The sequence below is a fragment of the Triplophysa rosa genome, linkage group LG9 (genome assembly GCF_024868665.1).
Source record: "Triplophysa rosa linkage group LG9, Trosa_1v2, whole genome shotgun sequence".
In the NCBI taxonomy this organism is placed as follows: Eukaryota; Metazoa; Chordata; class Actinopteri; order Cypriniformes; family Nemacheilidae; genus Triplophysa; species Triplophysa rosa.
The window spans coordinates 12,031,340-12,052,834 of NC_079898.1; the positions used below are offsets into that span (position 1 = coordinate 12,031,340).

Sequence of the window (21,495 nt, forward strand, 5' to 3'; positions counted from 1 at the left end):
TATGACTGCATGCACAAGTGGACACATCTGTTCTGACAGATGCTTGTTTGTACCCAAAGATATGCTTTTCCAGAAGGTGCAAAGGACGCTGAGGTTACCAGAGTTCTTTCTTCCTCTATTTTGCCGTCTGGGCACACCGATAGCTCTGATCGCACACAGGCAGATGCCGTTTCTAAAATCAAGAAAGATGAGCTGGGAGCGCTACTGTTATGTTATTAAAGCCAAGATCTCAGATAAATTCAGAGTGCTTCCCTGTTCCCCGTTCAATAGCGCTAATCTGAAATTCTGCTGTTTGGCCGGGGGAGAATCAGCTCTACAAAAGCCCTCAGACAGAATGCAGAGATGGATGAAAAACGGAATGAAACGGAGGGAGGAAATTTGGATTGTGTTAAGAGGAGTTTGACCACAGATGCAGTCTCTTTTAAGAGTACCTGCACACGGTCAACTTCTCGATATATATCGCCACGTCAGCTTAACCAGAAAGAGTCTATGCCGTTTCTCAACTCAACCCCCCTGAGCCTGAAAATGTACACTGCACTTTTTGTGCACTTGTGTGTGAAGTCCAGAATGCTGAATAGCAAGGATGAGTGAAGAAAAACAAGTTATTAAGCAACCACCTACAAAAAAAAACAGAGTAACTGAGCCATGTTGGCTTTGACAACAATTTATTTCAGTCAACAGGGAAGCTGTCTTTTCTGTCCAGGCAGAAAATTGAAAACAGTGACCAAAACTGTTAGATGCCAAACTCACAGTAGTTCATTCAAGCACGTACATATGACGCGATTGTTCATGACAGATTGTGTTATCTAGCATATAGTAAATAAAGTGAATTTTTGGTTTCCCTTGGATCATTAGGCACACATCACATTATAAAGCCCAGTACAACCTTGTCTGTACAGAATATACTGAATTATAAACAACATTATGCCACGTTAATGTGAACATCTGCGGCCAAGTAGTTTGGCAGTGATCTTTATCATTTTGTCACATATACAGTAAGACCAACATATTCACACACCCATAAACATTGCCCACACCCAGTTGGATTTCGGTATACCCGTGTTTGTTTCATCCTCACCACAAGCAAAATCGAAATGTACCCACATGATTTTGAATGTCCAGCGGCGGTGCACTCGGCATGGACCGAACCGAAGTGGCTTAAATAGAGTGCAAATTTCACAGCAGACTGTGCTCACTGATCAAAGTGTCCACTTAACACCACAATACTTGATGAGACAATACATCGGGTGCTTCAAACAAAATCAATGAATCATTAAACAATGTGCACGCTGATTGTTGATGCATTGCTTGTGTTTACAAATAAGCCGCTGCATTAAATTGCACAAGCGCAATGGTGTCCATCTTCATAAAAGCTAATATGCAAACACATGTAAAATTGTGCCATATATAACTGACTATGCTACATCAACGCTACATCAGTCAATTTAAAGGTGCAGTGATCTGTCTTCCATATTGTTGTTTAGCTGTGACATAAAAAAAGTCATGCTTCCCTTTTAAATACAACTAAGCATTTTTAACATGACAAAGAGGAACCTCTGAAATAATATGTGAGCTTTTTTAATATTTTAGCCGCAATATTAAGATATACACACACTCCTTGTTAAAGGGACAGTTCACACAAAAATGAAAATTCTGTCATCATTTACTCGGCCTCGCAAACCTGTATACATTTCTTTGTTCTGCTGAACACAAATAAAGATATTTGTAAGAATGTCAGTAACCAAACAGATCTCATTCCCCATTTACTGCCATAGTAGGGAAAATAAATACTATGGGAGTTAATGGGGGATGAGATCTGTTTGGTTACTAACTATCCCTTAAAATGGAGATTGGTATACTATAAATGCACAAATATAAATTTGATGCATAATAAGATAATACACAAATATAACAGGGACAACTTTGTGAAAATGGCAAAAGAGCGCGTAGAAAGACAAGCCGAAATAATGAGTTTAATACTTCGAAACCACAGACAACATAGAAAAATTCATTTGTGCTATTAAAGATACTTTCAGCTCCTGGCAGTGTAAAGGTTTAATGATGTTTTTAAGACAGGCTTAAAAATGATGACACTAGGGAAACTGTACAAAATACTTTTTTAACACACCACAGGTTTTGTTTTTATCACTGCATGTGATCTTATACTAGCTAATAGGTCATTGGGACGGGATCATGTTTTTAATAACAGGTTCTCTGTTGAGATATGTGGCCCAATAAACCAAGTTAAAGCTGCCAAAAAGCACCGGGAAGATGATGCGCGACATACGGTCAATCTTGCTGACGCTGTTGAAGGTCTTCTTTGCCTCTTTAACCACCGGCTGTGTTTTATTGGCTTCCACTGTGGCGCTCTTAGAGATGGTGGGCAGAGCCGAGTCCTTAGCGATGTGGGGTGCGTAGTTTGCCACGGCAACCGCATAAGCGTTATTCTTTTTCACAACAGATATCTCCTTTTTCTGCAGGTACAAGAGGCAAGTTAAAGAGACAGTTCACCCAAAAATACAAATTCTGTTATTTACTCACCCTCAAGGTGTTCCAAATCTGTATACATTTCTTTGTTCTGATGAACACAGAGAAAGATGTTTGGAAGAATGCTTGTAACCAAACAGCTCTTTGCCACCACATAGTAGGAAAAATGACAATGGTAGTCAAAGGCTCTCCTGTTTTTGCCAAGTGGTTGATGTCCTTAGTGCAACATCATGTTGACAATCAGATTTCCGAAATAAGTTTACAGTTTATTTTAATCTTCCAACCAGGATTAGGTGCTTCTTGACCATTGTTTGTCACTTATCGTTTCCCCCTGATTTTAGGGGTACGTTAGGGTTGGGGTTTGGTGTGGGTTTAGGTTTTATTTATAAAAACTTTGTCCTTAGGTCAACAAAATATGTTGCCCTGAGGACTTCAACCACTTGGCAAAATCAGGTCGAGCGGTAGTCAAACGTGCCCCAGAACTGTTTGCTTTCCTGCATTGTTCAAAAAATATTTTTTCGTGTTCAAGAAACAAAAACAGTTGACCAATGTAAGATTGGGGAGTTATTTGTTCAGATGATAATGTAATATTCCTTTGAGTTTGTGTGCATTTCCTTGATACTGTCATCGCACATAAAACTGTTTACATATCATAAGGGAATAAACTGGTTTTCTTCCCACGACGCCCTACGTTCACTTTTCAAATAACGCATCTCTTCACAATGATAATAATCAAAGCCACATGCACCCCACTGTAAAATCAAAGCCTGGTCTGTGTAGTCATGGTTACCTTATCATTGACAACGCTCTTGCCGTCCCATGCCCAACCGCGCTTGGTGAAGTAGTTTACTGTGGCGAACTCAATGAGAGCAGAGAACACAAAAGCGTAGCACACGGCGATGAACCAGTCCATGGCCGTAGCGTAGGCCACCTTTGGCAGAGAGTTGCGAGCACTGATGCTCAGAGTGGTCATCGTAAGCACTGTAGTCACACCTGGAGCAGAATAACAAAGACTGTTATATATACAGAAGAGGCATTAGCACAGCACACCTCACTGCAGACAATTACCAGCGAGTATGCTGTTTATCTCAATGCTGTAGAGCCATTAAAAACAGGACATTGAGTTTGAGGCAGGAAAAGAAGAACATAAATGATTTGTTCGGTTCAGATTTATAAGGACATTTTGTTAACAGCACAGATGTACCCATGATATTATAGGCGCTTTCAGCTCATTTTTGTGGTCAGTCGTGTGCCCTGAGTGCCCTCTTCTTGGCTTTTATACATGCTAATGCTTATTTATATAGGTAGCTTTTGAAAGTGTGTCCTTTGGGGACAAATATTAACCTTCAACCATTAACCAGTTTAAAACGAAACCAGTTATATAATTAAAATAGATCAATAAAATAGATACTATGCCAACATGTTTTATTAAGTGGCGTTTTCACATTTGTAGATTGTATGAAAACATATGAATCAAATCTTACAAATTCATATGAAATTTCATTGAGATTTGTGTTGGTTATACTGTATTGTTTCAACGCAAGTGCGGTATGTTTTAAACTATGAAAGCCCAGGGTGAGCATACTCATTCGCTGTTGAACTGTTGAAGTGTATATGATTTTATGAGTCTTCATTTCTACAGGCCTGAAGGAAACTTAAACTGCTCGAGAGAAAATAAAAAATGACCCAACTTCAGCCCTACCCATGACTGCATTAAAAATGATTTTACAACAAACTAAATCAGCATGCAAAATTTATTTCACATTGAACACAAGTACAAAGCCAACAACGAAACTGTGCCGTTGGAGCAATGCACTAAATATAAATAATGACATTATGTTCCGATGCCAGTCACTATTTGAGAAATATACACATGCCAGTCGCTTACCAAAAACTGTGCGTGCCGGGACGGATTCTCGGTTGAGCCAGAAAGAGACCTGAGATAGGATGACTGTCATAATGCAGGGCAGGTATGTCTGAATGACAAAGTATCCAATCTTCCTCTTCAAATGGAAATGGGCCGTCATCACTGTATATTCACCTGCGAGTAAGAGCGGATGGATTTTCTTCTGTGACTGTGTAAACATCTTTTCTGATCAGGTTACATAACGTGTTGTTAACTCACCAGTGCTGGACTTAATGGTTTCCTTACCAACAGTCTGCCCCATTAGGTCATATTGGTTGAGTCTAGATCCATCTGGAGCTACTTCCACAGATAAAGTGGCATTACGTTTCCAAACGTATGTGACCTCTGTTAACGTGTAAGCATCTATACACAAAGACAACAGTTTCAATTAAAAACAGCATGGAACTACATTCAAAGTTTTTTTAACGTCATGGCTGAGAGCTGCAAACCATCACAAATGCCTGTGAATGTCTATAGTGAATGTTCATGTCTATCAGTAATGCCAGTGAGTCCAAATTAACCAAAAATGATGTGTTTTACATTTCAGTATTGTTCATGGTGGCATGTAAAAAAAACATCGCCACTCGCCAGACCCTCAAAAGGCAGAATTTTTATATTATTCAGGATTCATCAAATGATGCAACCAAACCGGAATGTTCCCATTATAATTAAAGAAGGTGCAGACAGGTTTTAAGCATGAGGTTTATGTCGCAGTATAGACAGTTTGGCTGATTATAATAAGGGCTTTTACGAGTTATCAGAGCTCTGTGCGCTGTCAGTCAGTGAGTTTGCGCTAAATTGCAAGGCTCAGTCAGTCACATGACATTGTGTCAGCAGTTTTGTTGATTGTAATGCGAATGTGTTTGAGTATTGTCACGTTTCTCGTTATAAGTGGTTTATTCAGCTTGTGGATGGGTAGAATAATGCATGCTGTTTTACAGTATATCTCATCAAAATCATAAGTATGTGATTTGTTTACAGTATGTGAAGTGATAAGTATCATGATTAGTTACTATATATACAGAAATAATACACAAATATGATTTTTTTTGTGGTCATAATTGTGACAATATATCACAGTATATGCATTTAAAAAATAAGGGTTTTACAAAAGATTCTTTACAGTGACGCCATAAAAAAACATTTTTAGTTCCCCAAAGAACCATTCAGTCAAATGTTCTTAAAGGTCCAGTCAGTGAAATTTAGCAGCATCTAGTGGTGAGGTTGCGAATTGCAGCCAGCGGCTCACTTCACCCCTCCCTTTCGAAGCACTACGGAGGCTGACACATGACAAAGATGTTGTCACGTTTTCACTTCTATGCCAAAGAAGGCGTAACGTATTTATGAAATGCGCTCTGTAGAGCAGTTTGTACGTTTAGGGCTAGTCTGTAGAAACAACCTGGCGCATTCCATGTAAGGGGACCCGCGGTGTATGTGGATAGAAATAGCTCGTTCTAAGGTAATAAAAACGTAACGCTTCATTATGTAAGGTCATTATACAACTCTGAAGTCATATGTATGTATATTATATTGCATTTCTGTCTATAGATCCTCCAAAACTTACACACTGGACCTTTAAAAGAACCATTTCTCTCTTACCTTTTTCAAGTCTTAAGAACTTTTTGTGAAACAGAAAGGTTTGGAAAATGTTAAAGATACCTTTTGGAACCACACAGCAAAAAATGGTTCCTCTATGTCATGGTGAAGCACCTTTATATTTGGGAGTGTAATAAAACAAATATTTTCACTTACAACTGCCAAATTTTAGTGGACAGGAGTGGAAATCCATTGGAAAGTCCTCAAGATGCATTGGGCATTCAGCTTGCACTGTCAACCTAATGTGCACAAATGCACCGACACACACAAACACACATTACAATGCAGAATTGACCCTGCAAGATGTTCTTTGTGTGTACATGTGTGCACCTCATGGTGTACAGCAGAGTTCCGTTCTCCATAATGCGCAAAAGTTTGTTGGGCATAGTCATGTTGTGCGCCACAGACTTCTTGCCGTTGTGAAAGAAAGTGTCTGGAGTCCAGATTTTACTGGCCATCAGGTTGTTGAGACGCAGGATGTTCATTGGCCCGTGAAACTTCAGACGCTCGTCTGTCCAGCGCTGGCGGAAAAACACATCCACGGTGTATTCCTGAGAACAGAGACGGATACGTCATGGGCTTTTGGAACTATGGAGTGGAAAGGATTTCTCAGTGATATTGTGTGTGAATCCCCAGAAATTGTGTTTTCAATTCAATATACAGTGTACTGTAAATGTATTGAAAATATCGAAACCAAAAATGATAAACGTATGTAAAAGATAAAAACTGCTCCCTCTGTTCTTTCATTCAAGATGCTCATTGTGCGTAAATGTCTGTGATGCAGAGATCTTTCTCTCCGCGCTACTAGAAAGTAGCAAAGTGTCATAAACGCTTCACATCACTTCGTATCTCCTGCTCCCTTGGGCACTGCGCTGCCACACACCGACCCCTGGGGTGAAGGCGGTCGACCAGTTTCCATGGAGAGAGGAAAACACAATGATACGTACGTAAGTGATCATACTGATTCACTCGCAGACAAAAGATGATACCATGTGACAGTATATGCTGTCACCCATGCATCAGGACTTCCCAAAAATGTCATAATAGCACTGTGGCAATAAAGCCATTATGGGTCCATACTAAGTTAATTTCAACATGGTAATAAAATCTGAAACCTCCATCAGATGCAAAGTTTAAGGAAAGTATCCTTGGTCATTTGATATTCCTCTCAACATCCTGTACCATTACCTTCCATTATGTAGTCCCAGAGGTACCCTCTTTCCACAAATAGATCATACGAGTCACTTTTTTATTGTTATATCATAACCACACAGTCTGGAGGGAGTGGGGCACAGTTGGACTGATGAAAAAAATCTGATTTTTTATTTTCAGTGTCGAGCTCCAAGATCTGTTAAATTGTGCAAAAAAATTGTAACTGTAATACTGTTGTTTTGAAGAATGATCGGTGCACATGTAAGACTTATTTGACACAAACCATACATTTAAATATTACAGATCAGCTTTATTTTTGTCTGAACTGATTTGTGTCTTTGTTTAGCAGTAACAATTTAAAGTGATAGTTCACCTAAAATAGCCATTTTGTTTTTATTTATTTACCCTCATGTAATTTCAAACCTGCATGTCTTCTTGAGTGGAACACAAAAAAAGATATGTCAAGAAAAGTCTCAGTGAGTTTGTGTACATACAATGGAAGTCAATGGTGACTAATGTTATTTGGCCAAACGTCCAGTGTGTAGCCTAATTTTTTGGAGGATCTGACAGAAAAGCAATATAATATACCTAACAATGTTTTCAGAGGTGTTTAAATGTTTTATGACCTTAGAATGAGCTATTTCTATCTACATTCCCTTAACATGGAATTCGTCGTGTTGTTTCTACAGTAGCCCTAAACCAGAGGTCCCGAACCCCTGGGTCGCGACCCAGTACCGGGCCGTGAAAGAGCCGTTGCCGGGTCGCAAGAATGTGCTAAAAATCCCTGTTACGCCACTGTATATTTTTATTATGCCTTGGCCCTTTAAGAGCGACCGTTCAAAATTACACAGAGGGCGCGTTTTTTAAGCAATGATTAGACTTTCCATGTTCAGCCAGAATTAAAATGAGTGACAAACAAACATCGCTCGAAGGTTTCTTTAGTGGAGGAGGTAAGAAAAGACCAAGTGATGGCGATTCAGAGACAGCTAACGTTACTTACGAGAAAAAGGGGAAAAAGAAAGCCACCTTTAACCGAAAATATGACGATTCATATCTAAATTATGGGTTCGTCGCTACCGGTCGCTACCGGAGCTCACAAGCTCCAAGCCCTATGTGTGTAATATGTGGAGATAAATTAGCGAATGAGTCAATGAAGCCCTCAAAATTGCTTCGACATCTTGAAATTAAGCACCCAGCATTGAAAAACAAACCCTTTGATTACTTTGAACGAAAAAAAACGTGAACAAATAGGGCAACAGCAACCGCTGAAAGCCACTACGTCGACAAATGTAGCTGCACTGAGAGCATCACTTGGTGGCTGATCGTATCGCTAAAGCTAAAAAGCCTTTCACTATTGCAAATATGCCCCACGAATCATCCACGTCGGTTCATGATGAGGACCAGCATTGAAATTGCAAATGATGGGGGACTAAAGAACATTTTTCAGACATCCTCCCATGCAGGCTTCTGGATAAAATTAAAAGCGGAATATCCAGTGATAGCTGCGAAGGCTCTGAAATGTTTACCCCCTTTCCCAAGTTCATACCTTTGCGAAGCAGGGTTTTCTGTACTGACAGCAACAAAAACAAAGTTACGAAGCAGGCTGGACATTTGCAACACACTTCGCGTCTCACTGTCACCCATCTCTCCTCGTTTGGACAGTATTATTGCAGGGAAACAAGCCCAAGGCTCCCATTAATTGAGTTATGGTGAGTTTGTAAAAGACTTTGTTTGTAACGTTATATTTAGAAGTTTTACAAATTAATGTAAATTAAATTGACTTTGTAATGTTTTATTAAGTTGTATGAAGTTGGAATGACGGCGAAGTTCGACGATTTAATGTAAATTAAATTGACTTTGTAATGTTTTTATTTAGTTGTTGTATGAAGTTGGAATGAGGCGAAGTTTGACAATTTAAACTAAATTAAATTGACTTTGTGATGTTTTATTTTTACGCAGTTGGCATGAATGGAAATTAAATGTTAAATAAATTAATAATCAATAAGTACGTAATATGTAGTTATTTATTCACAGTAATGAATAATTATTTTCATTGTACTTCCCTCCATCCCCACCAGCCGGTCCATGTGAATATTTTTAAAACAAAACCGGTCCGTGGTTTAAAAAAGGTTGGAGACCGTTGCCCTAAACGTACAAACTGCTCTACAGAGCGCATTTTGTAAATACGTAACGTCTTCATTGGCATAGAAGCGAAAACGTGACAACATCTTTGTCAAGTGTCAGCCTCCGTAGTGCTTCGAAAGGGAGGGGTGAAGTGAGCCGCTGGCTGCAATTCACAACCTCACCACTAGATGCCGCTAAATATCACACACTTGACCTTTAACTCTTGTTATCAGTATTTCACTATCTGTGCAGTAAGAGAGACAAAAAAGGAATAGTAAGAATCATCATGAAACACTGTTTTTCTTATTTACACAATATAAACTTATAATAACTTACATTACAATTTGCTATAATCTGATAGGTTTAAAGTACCCAACAGGACAGCGAAGAGCAGGAAAACTGTAATCCTCTGCCCTATTCTCCTGTCATTACTAAGAACTCAGGTAAATCATGATTTCCCATGCGCAAAGCGAAATAAAAAACACAAGACAGTAGAAAAACACTAGCAATGGCTATCATCCTGACATAATACGATCATTTCAGTCTTTATGAACAGATATACAGCACCTTTACAACAGCATCTGTGAGAGCATTCAGCGGGCTAGAAAACACCCAGCACTCAGACAGTAAAATAAATAATGAATGAAAAATCCTTTTCTCTTCCATTTAAATATTGTACTTAGGAGCAGAGACTGTGAAGTGAGGGAAACATGAGAACTAAGTAAAGCCTCTACCAGCAGGTACAAAATGCTACAAACAGCCAGCAGAGGGAAATTACAGGTTAAAAGAGAGAGAAATGGAATGTGATAAAAAGAAAAATATATCGTTTTCGATCCCTGACTCGGGTTACACTAGATGGATTTATATCACGTGTGTGAGGAGAAATGTCTTACCATGTCTGTATCTGATACTGGCCCAAAACTGGTCACGTAGATATCAGTCTTTACTTCAGTTACTCGATCTGTGTCACAAAGTGAAAACACTCAATTAAATTGAAGCGGAGCTATCATGCTATGTCATGCATTCTGACTTCTTCACACTGTTGAACGTGCTGGCTTCTCATGCATAACATGGTCATCTTGTTAAAAACGAGTTGGATGTATGACGTAGTATTTAGGTACTTGATACACTCCCCCAGAACTCCAACTTGTTTCTGAAAGTTTTTTATAAGTCTAGTTCCCTGTTTCGTAACAGGGATCCTATACCTTTTATTGGGCAATTCTCCCGGAAAAGCACGGCAAGGCGAAGGACAGAGCCCGACCACGCATCAACTGACGTGCGAGCCTCGCTTACCATCAAGATTGTGTGCACTGCGTCAAGATTGTGTCTTGTGTGGCCTTGCAGCTGGTTACTCTGGTTACTGGATAGTGAAGTTTAGGTGTGTCTGTTTGTTCACGCCATTTCAGTGATGGATGTTATATAAACGGTGGATATGACGCTGGATTTACAGATTGTTTGAAACTGATAGATGGTCCCAGTGCTAAAAGATGCCGGACATGAACTGCACGCGGTAAGTCAAACTAAGTCATATGTCTGTGTTTTGTTGGCAATCGGCGCGTACGTGTATAATGGAAAAAAACACAAAGGGAGTAATGTGTTGCTTGCTCGTGCTGTAGTTCTGAACCCACTAGTCCCACCTCTAGTGGCTTGTGTTTTTCTGGAAATAATCGTACAGCTGTATCTCTCTTTCATAAATGTGCTCAAACTAAATACTCTTCGAAGATACGACGTATGCAGTACTACTCTATAGGTACTCAATATTAATATGAGATTGGCAGAAACTGAGTGTTACGCAATCTTTAATAGTTCATCCAAAACTAGAACTTGCATCATCATTCACTCGCCCTCATGTCAGTCTGACCCTCTACTGTTTTCTTTCTTCCATGAAGCACATAAAGGAGCTACATTAGGCAGAATTTTGCTCTTTTCCATCCCTCAGACTGGAATGATGATGATGCCTACTTCCCCCAAAGCAGTTCATTATTAGTATTAAACAACCACTGCGCTACTTTCTAACTTTTCTGAAACCAAGATGGCTTTGATATTTAAATGTTTTTTTTGTCCTTTTGGATCTTGTTAGTGTAATTCACTAATCACTTACCTGTATGCACAACAAAATCTCTGAGATTATGCTTAAAGAGAGGGTTCACCCAAAAAAATGAAAATTCTGTCATCATTTACACACCCTCTTGTCATTTGAAACCTTTATGACTTTCTTTCTTCCGCAGAACACAAAAGAAGATATTTTGAAGAAAGTTGGTAGCCAAACAGCACTGGCCCCTATTCATTTCTATGGTATGGACACAAAACTAACGCAAATGAATTGGGGCCAGTTAACAGCATTCTTCAAAATATCTTCTTTTGTGTTCTGCAGAAGAAAGAAAGTCATACAGGTTTGAAATGACAAGAGTTTGAGTAAATGATTACAGAATTTTTATTTTTGGGTGAACTATCACTGTAAGATCTCGTTTTGTGTTGGACAAATGTTTGGAATAACACGAGGGTGTATAGGTTTGAGCCTGTGACTTTGTCGGTGCTACAGGAGACTCTGAGCCATTTGAAGCCCTCAGGTTCCGACTTGATGTTGTCCCTTCTCGACTCGTTAAAGAGCTTTTTCTACTATTGGACCAGCTGTACTTGCAGTTGTAAATAGCAGTTTTTCATTAGGTGTGGTCCCTGACCAATTTAAACATGCATTTGTACAACCTCTGATTAAAAAACCTGGTCTGGATCCTGTAATTTTGGCAAATTTTAGGTCTATTTCTAAACTGCCTTTTCTTTCAAAAATACTCGAAAATGTAGTCTGTAGTCAATTAATGGACTTTTTGTAAAATCACAAGTTTTCCAGTCCAGGTTTAAATCTCTACACAGCACTGAATCGGCACTTATAAAAGTTTTTAATTATATTTTTAAATACTGACTCTGGTGACTGTGTTGTCCTTGTGCTTCTTGATTTAACTGCTGCGTTTGATACGGTGGACCATGAAATCCTGATTTCTCGTTTGGAGCAGTGGGTGGGCATTAAGGGCATAGCGCTCGAATGGTTTAGGTCCTATTTGACAGATTGGACTTTTCGTGTCTTCCTCTGCACCTCTCTCTTGTGGGGTGCCGCAAGGCTCAGTGTTAGGTCCTCTTCTCTCTTTATTTGCTTCCGCTTGGAACAGTAATTAAGAAGCATGGCTTGTCTTTTCACTGTTACGCAGACGATAGTCAGATTTATGTGCCTGTGTGATACTGTTAGATCACTTTTCGACTGTCTCGATGATGTAAAGGCCTGGATGGCTCCTAATTTTCTAAGTTTTAACGAAAAAAAGACGGAAGCTATGGTTTTTGAAGGCACCACTGGAACCCCTTTGGTTGGTTTAGGTTCCCTGGCTCAGTACATCAAGCCAACCATCACTAGCTTAGGCGTCAAAATTGACTCCAACCTTAAGTTCGACAGCCAGATCAAGGCAGTCGTTAAATCAAGCTTTTTCCAACTAAGGCAGCTAGCTAAGATAAAGCCACTTCTTTCGTGGCAGCTATTTGAGACAGTTATCCACACCTTTGTTACCACTCTGCAGGATTACTGTAATGTGTTGTATGCAGGGGTTAGTGGGTCTTTGGTCGCTCGTCTGCAGATGGTGCAAAATGCTGCAGCGCGTCTTTTAACTGGAACGAGCATATCTCTCCCATTTTAGCCTCACTTCATTGGCTGCCTGTACACTTTAGGATCAATTTAAAAAAAAAATGTTTAAAGCGCTTAATGGTCTTGCCCCACTCTACATTTCTGAGCTGCTACACCCTCATATGCCCACCCGTTCTCTCAGGTCAGCTGATAAACTATTACTGAGTGTGCCTAAAACAAACGCAAGCTGAGAGGGGACCGTGCCTTTGTGGTAGCAGCTCCTAAATTGTGGTACGATTTGCCCCTGTCTATTAGACAGTCTTCTTCGCTTTCTTCATTCAAATCACTTTTGAAAACTCATCTTTTCTCCTTGGCTTTTAAAACCAGTTCTTGACATTTTGATTGTTTTAGTGTATGTGGTGTATTTATATCTCATGTTTGTATAAGTTTGTATTTATTTATTTTTCTGTACAGCACTTTGGTCCACTTCGGTGGTTGCAAAGTGCTTTATAAATAAAGCTTGCTTGCTTGCATAAAAGATGACTCCTTTAAGATCATTCCTTTAACTTGTGATTAACGTAATTACTACGGCAGATCACTGACCATTCATTGGCCAATTCTAAGCTTAAAGTAATGGCAGGGGGCAGTAAGCATGAATTTACACTAACAGACTGCAGAGGCAGGTTTTGTTTTCCTGTCTTTCATTCTCAACAATAGCTCTAAACTTCTCAGATCATTAGATTATCAACATCTCATTAGTCTAGTGATTGGAAAAATTAGGTCAGAAATGCACACCAATGCAGACACACACACACACACACACACACAAACAAACACACAAGTGACTCAGATTTGATTATGTTCCTGATGCTGTCAATATGAAAACAGAATACTTTAAACGTTTTTAAATATATTTCGTACATATATATTACAATGAATGCAACTAAAAATTCCTGTTCATTACCATGTGCTGCTAAATACAATGAATTGCATCTGTAACTCAATAGTGTGTTTATAAAAAAAACACTATGATTGTAATTCTCCTCATTAATAAGTTATTAAGTGTACATGAGCGTACTACTGTAACAATTTCAGCAAATGAGGTTGTTAAATGAGGCGGTGCAGTGACAAAAACGACTCAACAAGCATTTATTCCTCAATCATCATGAGGCTTTGTCTGAAAACTGGTGTCAGCTCTGTGCTCTCACCTCCGAGACCAGGTCTCAATCTGTTGTCATAGCCATCAAGCAGTCGGTCCAAAATACGTGTGAAGAGTGTGATGTTGTTTTTAAAGGCATCTGAGCCTGACACGTCTGCATCAGAGCTGTACAAGATACATTTGGAATCAAAAAAGTATTAGTATTGATCATACTAGGCATACATGGATACATACAGTGAGGGAAATAAGTATTTGATCCCCTGCTGATTTTGTAAGTTTGCCTACTTACAAACAAATGAAGGGTCTATAATTTTTATGGTGGGTTTATTTTAACTGATAGACACAGAATATTTAAAAAAATCAGGGGAAAAAATGTTATATAAAGGTTATAAATTGATTTGCATTTCAGTCAGTGAAATAAGTATTTGATCCCCAAGCAAAACATAACTTTGTACTTTGTGGAGAAACCCTTGTTGGCAAGCACAGAGGTCAGACATTTCTGATAGTTGGTCACCAGGTTTGCACATGTGTCCGGATACATTTAGTCCACTCCTCTGTCAATCTTTAAGGTTTCTTGGCTGTCGCTCAGCAAATTGGAGTTTTAGCCTCCTTCACAGAGGTTCTATAGGACTAGGGTCTAGAGACTGGCTAGGACATTTAATGTGCTTCTCCTTAAGCCACTATTTGGTTGTCTTGGCAATATGTTTTGCGTCTTTGTCATGTTAAAGGCTCATCCATGACCCATCTTCAGTGACCTAGTTAAGGGGAGGAGGTTCTCGTCCAAGATTTTACGGTACATGGGCCCGTCCCTCAGCCCCTCAATGCGGTGAAGTCATCCTGTATACCTGTAGCAGAGAAAAAGCCCTAAAGCAGAATGTTTCCAACACTGTGCTTCTCTGTAGACATGATGTTCTTGGGCTCATAGTCAGCATTTCTCTCCCTCCAAACACAGGAGTCCATTTTGGTCTCACAGCAGTGCCAGCACTTTCGCCAAAGCCTTTTCTGAATCATTTTTATGTTCATTGTCAAACTTAAGACGAGCCAGGCGGGCCTTCTTGGGCAGGAGGACCTTGCGGGTGCTTCAGGATTTCAGTCTACTGTGGCATAGCGTGTTACCAATGTGTTACCAATGTTTTGCTTGCTAACTGTGTTCCCAACTGTCTTGAAATCATTAACAGGCTTCTTCCGTGTAGTTCTGGGCTGATCTTTAACATTTCTCATGATCATCTTTACCCCATTGGGGAAATATTGCAGGGAGCTCCAGAACAAGGGCATTTGATAGTTATTTTGTATATCTTCTATTTCCAAATAATCACACCAACAGTTGTCTCCTTCTCACCAAGCTTCTGTCTGTAGCCTATTCAAGGTTTGTGCAGGTCTCCAATCTTGTCGCTGACATCCTTTAAAACCTATTTGGTCTGGACCATGGTGTTGGAGAGGTTGAACTGGAAGATACAGATTCTGTTGGCAGGCATCTTTTATATACATAACAAGCTGATTTAGGAGTACTTTCTTAAAGTGACAGGACTAATCTGTGGTCCATATAGGCACATAATCAATCTGTGGAGCCAGAATTCTTGCTAGTTGGTAGGGGATCAAATACTTATTTCACTGACTGAAATGCAAATCAATTTATAACCTTTATATAACATTTTTTTCCCCTGATTTTTTTAAATATTCTGTGTCTATCAGTTAAAATAAACCCACCATAAAAATTATAGACCCTTCATTTGTTTGTAAGTAGGCAAACTTACAAAATCAGCAGGGGATCAAATACTTATTTCCCTCACTGTATACAGAGTTACATGCAATGAAAGGTCTTTGACACTCATGGGCTAAGTGCTCTGTATACTTTATCCAGACGAGTTATGAAGGGACGACCATCTGGCAAAAGCACAAACATGGACAGACTGAGATGACAACTGTACTAAAACACCTGAGACTTTATCTCAGAAAACGTGTCTTCGAATGGCCAATGTAAAAAACATAATTTCTCCCTAGATGTTTGTACATATTCATATTATTTTAGTGATAAGAAATGATGCACAACAAACTTCAATAGTAATGTTTAAGTACTATGGGTGTTTTGTAACATCATGATTCTAACTATTTAGACATGAGCTTCAGGGGTGACATCACTTTTGTACATGACTACTCCTGAGTCCTGAGGTGATAGTAGAAGTTAAATGTTTGAATAAAAATGAAATATATTAACCAGAAATAGCCAATTTTGAGGTTTAAGATTTTACTTCGCCTTAATTTCATTTTGCAATCATGTCAATGAGTATTAAATGACTATCATCTGAATGGTGATTTTATCATCTGAGGTTTTTTGATGTGATATATAATGTGATCATCCACACAAGCTTTTCACCATCATGTTAAAAAGCAGAAGTGTCATGGCTGATGGGGGTGGGATGGGAAAGTTTAAACATTCCAGTGCACTCTTACTGAAAGAATGCACAAGATGAGACGATGTATATAGCGACATTTGCAACCTGTGAGACACACACTCACTATATGGTGGGTTTTCAGAATAGTAAAATATACATTTGCTTCTAATTGTTTTAGTGTTTTTGAATTACAGTGATTTTAATATGTTTACTATTTTGAATTAAAATATTTAAGAATAAATGTAGTGATGGGGAACCCTCAGGAAAATTAAACAAGTTTTTATTATAGTAAAAGTGAAGTCAGCATGTAGGAGTGATGGATCTATTATCATTTTACTTTAAATACAATGCTTTATGCATTAAAACGGGATAGTCTGGTAAACAGGGTTTCGCAAGAAATAAAACAAAAATTAACAATCAGTTCTTGCACAAAATTTTAAATGTTGTTTTAAAGAGAGAGATACTGAGTGATATGTATACGTGATGTTAAACAAGGTTTAAAGCTATTGGAACATAAGTTATGCTTACCGTCCACGCCAAAAAGCCACCAGAGAAAGGTATATCAAAAATCCATGTGAATGACCCCATCGCTGAGTCATTGTTGAGTAATCCCTGCCAAATAAAACATTTCAATAAAACAATGAAAATAATGTGTGTACTGAACAACAAAAAACAGTGACACATTTTAATTGTGAAGTGGTTGCATCTGAAATCCCGGAGAGCACAAAGCGCACACGGTCACGGGCATCTCCAGAGCGCATGAGGTTCAGGTTCAGAGTCAGACTGATTTGAAGTATCACAGTGTGACATGTTTCAAACATATAAGCCAGAATTCGAAGTTTAACAAAAATTTGAGACACACTGAAACTGTCCAAACACAATGAGAAATTGTATGAAATCGTCACGCGTTCACCTAAGTTTGAATGGTTGGGGTGTCGACATTTACTGCCTCAAAAATTAAATAATCGCTTACGAAACTAGATAAGAGACGTAGATATATCGATCATTCGACATTACCTTTTTTGTACTCCAGCTTCTAAAAGTAATGAGTAAAGTTGCTTCCAGCGTTGTCTCATCCGTGATGCTCACGGAAACTCCAGGGATGCGCGCGAATTCATATGGAGCTGCACGGCGAGACTGTAAATACTTGGAACATGTTTTCCTGTGTGGTCATTTACTGGGACATGATGTAAAGGCGTATCCTGGTTGCCAAGAAACACAATCCGTCTGTTGTGCTCGTCAGAGGTCTATCGACTGAGCCCTGAAAGCATCATGTAGCCAAATAATGCACGAGAGGACACCGGGTCCTAGAGCGAGCGTAGCATAGTACTCGGACTTCATATGGAGTGCGTAACCATAGCATTAGCTATTCTGCCAGTTATGTTAATGCAGAGGTGTAAAGAGTACCTGAAAACCATACTTAAGTAAAAGTACAGATACCGTGCAGTGAAAATGACTCCATTACAAGTTACAAGTCACCAATTCCAAAACGACTTCAGTAAAAGTCTTAGAGTATCTGATTTTAACAGTACTTGAGTATTTTACTCATACTGAATGTAGGCTCAAAGCAGCACTAGTCCTCAACACTTAAGAGACACGTCAGTGAAAAACTAGAAACAGTTGATTTGTGAGGAGAGCAATCGCATTTATTTTCTTAAATCATAATAAGACTGAACACCTCAAAATGCAACAAATCATGGTCGACACCATAACCTACGTCATTACAAACACCCAAGTCTCATTTAAGCTCAAGTGCTCATAAGTAAACCAAAGTCCTTCAAAAAGGTCTCTTCAATATAACGGATAAATAAAATAATGTTAAGTAGAATTAAAAAGTCAAAGCCTTTTTGCACTGGACATGCTGGTTTGGGCCTCATGGCCAGCTGCAGTCATGTCCTCATTTCACATACACTGTTAGCCCTTACCTGCCATTTCTACAGTAATATATTGGCAACACTGTTGCCAGCTAGTTACTGTAGGTGTTTTACAGTAAACTACTGCAATGGCTGTTTGAAGATACATTATTAAAGAATCTATTAACGCACTTAAGTCACACAGTCTTAGATGAACAAGTGTAAATAACAGATGAACACAATAAATCTGTCAAGATTTCACCAGAGGAGAATTAAACACAAACATCAATAACATCTTCACATATTACAGACACCACTTTCACTTTATTTCTGTCATCTGTGTAAGATCTTATTGAGATTTAACTCTAGTTCATAGTGGTTCAATTATGTTTTAAGTCACCATTATGGCGATCAGTGTTTGCTTTGGTTGGACTCTTTGACTTTCTTGTAGCTTTAAAATGTACACTTATACAATAACACTGAAAGGGACTTTACAGGAACCGCAACTTTATGTTTGCTTAGTAACTGAAGATACATCTGAAAGAATTCAATCATTAAATAATAATAATATAGCATTTAAGATTTATTAAGATATGTTTGGTAAAGTGATTACATGTTATAATGGAAAGATCTCTGTCAGAAAATCTTTCTTTGCAATTGAGACACAGTTAGACACTTGACATACAAACCTCATCAATGGTGACAAACAATCATGAATGAGTTTTGTACTATGTACCCAGCATGCATTGCAGCATGAAGCTGTTCAGTTGATTGTCACCATTGTTGAGATTCATATGTGGATTGTTTATTTCTCTGTGTCCGACTCATTCTATAGGTTAATATTTTGTCTATATAGTGTGAGAGCACTTTTGAAAATTGAAATACTATACATTCTTTTTACTGGTTTACATCACTTCATGGCAATAGTCCCACCATATGGTCAAATTTTGAGCAAACATGTTTAGAGCACATTTAGGAAGAGTTAGTTTTAAAAATAAGAGCTTTTGTAGATGTGTGACCTACAGTAACTAGCTGGCAACAGTGTTGCCAATATATTACTGTAGAAATAGCGGGTAAGGGCTAACCGTGTATAAACCGCCAGCGATTGACATCTACCTGATACTGCACTCATATTCATATAAAGAAGCCATGTTGACAAGTTTTTGTAAGTTAGGGCAAAATCCACAAGATTGTAGTACCTTCATTGCCCTGTAAATGGCAATATTAATTATAAGATAGGTGTCATGCAAAATGTAATGTGTAATTGCATTAGTCATTACAAATGTAGTGGAGTAAAGAGTACATATACTTGTTCAAAAATGTAGTTAAGTAGAGAGTAAAAGTTGCTAATATCTTTAATACTCAGTACAACTACAAAGTAGCCAAAAAGATACTTAAGTAAAGTAACTAAGTACATTTACTCCAATACTTTACACCACTGTGTTAATGAAATGTTAATAAACAAATAAAACATCCCAGATCCCAAGAATTTAAATTGACCAAATAATGAATTTGATGTTGCCCAAAAGAAAATGGATTTGTATTCTTGTTCCCTGCTGTGTATTGCTTGGGACAAAATGATCATCCAGACATCATCCAATCATAATTCAGTCAAAAACTGACATTTGTTGACATTTTCTGACATAAGACATGTCCTGAAATCCAACTAAGCACTACAGGCAGAATGTAAAGTACAGACAGGCATATCACAGATTTATGTTGTTGCCAGTGGCTGGTCATCCTCCATGTCAAACTGTATGTGTAAACTTGTATACATCACTAAAGCATCGTTATTTACTTATGCACACACACACACGCACACACGCACGCACACACACGCACGCACGCACACACACACACACACACACACATCTTGACTCAGACACAGAAAAGTAATGAACGTATTCATTATTATTATTGTTATTAGATGGCAAACCCATAATCAAACGGTTTATTATTTTGCACAAGCTCATATGCGCAGTGACACAGTCACAGTGTTTTCTGGAGCTATCAACAGGTTACCTGTGTGAAACTATAAGGTTTAAACTATAGTTTTGCCCAGTGATCCATGAACTTTCATCATTGTGACCTTGAATTTAACCGCAGGTTTTTCCAGGTAAACTACTCCTGTAATCATAATAATTCACTGACCGTAGCCTATACAATCCAACCGTGTGCTTTAACAGTCCAGCAGATATATTCTTTCTTTCTTTACGGTTTTATTTCTATAAAAAACTTAATAATTCATTAAATAGATTTTAAAAATCTCTCAAGGGTCCCTTGCAATAAGATGTCAAAATGACTCGTCTGAGGTTTGAGATACAGAACCATTTCACGATAAAAGGCCTGCAACAGGTACAACAGGAGTACTTTCCCTACAGGAAAATGATAATGGACTCCATTGAAAAAAATGAGACACTATGTGATATAATAGTGCCATCTGCTGTTCTTTATAGAACGTCCATCAGCAGGAAAAGAAAAGTTAAAACCATAAAAATGTTTGATTTGAGGAATTTAATTCAGATGACACAATATTGAATAAGTAGGTAAATGAGAAAATAAGAAAAAATGTTAACTTTCACAAAAGTGCATTTTAACACTACTGTAAATATACTCAGACACAATACGCTTGTTAATAAACCATGTTTTAACAAACGATAAACATGAAGTGTTAATATCAACTCACATACATTTTATTTATTACATTGTTCTAAACTCATTGTTGAAAGGGAATACAGTGCCTCTATATGAAGCTGTATATTCCAAAGTACATTTGTCATGAATAACATCCTTTTGTAATCTGTGAGTGTTGGCACTTTGGAAAAACAATCATCTGGGCATTTGATTCAATTTATTTAAAATGGATGTGAGAAGTATCTGAGGCCTTCATGCTTCACACTGATTCATGGCCAGATTGTCGTCATTTCGTCTCCATGGCAATGCATCACACACACAGACGCATTTGTACGAGGCTGACGTGTGATCAGTTTCCTAAAATGAGGCATATGTTGATGGCATCGTGCATGTATTTGTGTGTGACTGGGTCAGAGTCTGAGTCACCATGTCATTGTATTTGTCTGATGAGTAATTTACCATATGTAAGGTAATGAAAACATGTATTCTGAAATAAATAGGCTAATGATTTGGTTCAGAGAGCAGACATGAATGATGTACAAACTACAGGGTTCCTGTTTATGTCAAGCTGTTCTAACATACAT

The 21,495-nt window shown here is 38.4% G+C and overlaps 1 protein-coding gene across 1 annotated transcript; it reads right to left on the bottom strand.

Annotated features, from left to right (window-relative positions):
• Positions 1–654: 654 nt before the first annotated feature.
• Positions 655–17,724, bottom strand: gabra2a (gamma-aminobutyric acid type A receptor subunit alpha2a). The gene is made up of 10 exons (XM_057342660.1): positions 17,442–17,724; positions 16,953–17,036; positions 14,081–14,196; positions 10,159–10,226; positions 6,320–6,540; positions 6,146–6,228; positions 4,613–4,756; positions 4,376–4,528; positions 3,278–3,480; positions 655–2,474 (listed from the first exon to the last, which is right to left on the bottom strand). The coding sequence occupies exons 1-10, from the start codon at positions 17,498–17,500 to the stop codon at positions 2,178–2,180; spliced, it is 1,428 nt and encodes a 475-aa protein (XP_057198643.1). The 5' UTR covers positions 17,501–17,724; the 3' UTR covers positions 655–2,177.
• Between the last annotated feature and the right edge of the window lie 3,771 nt (positions 17,725–21,495).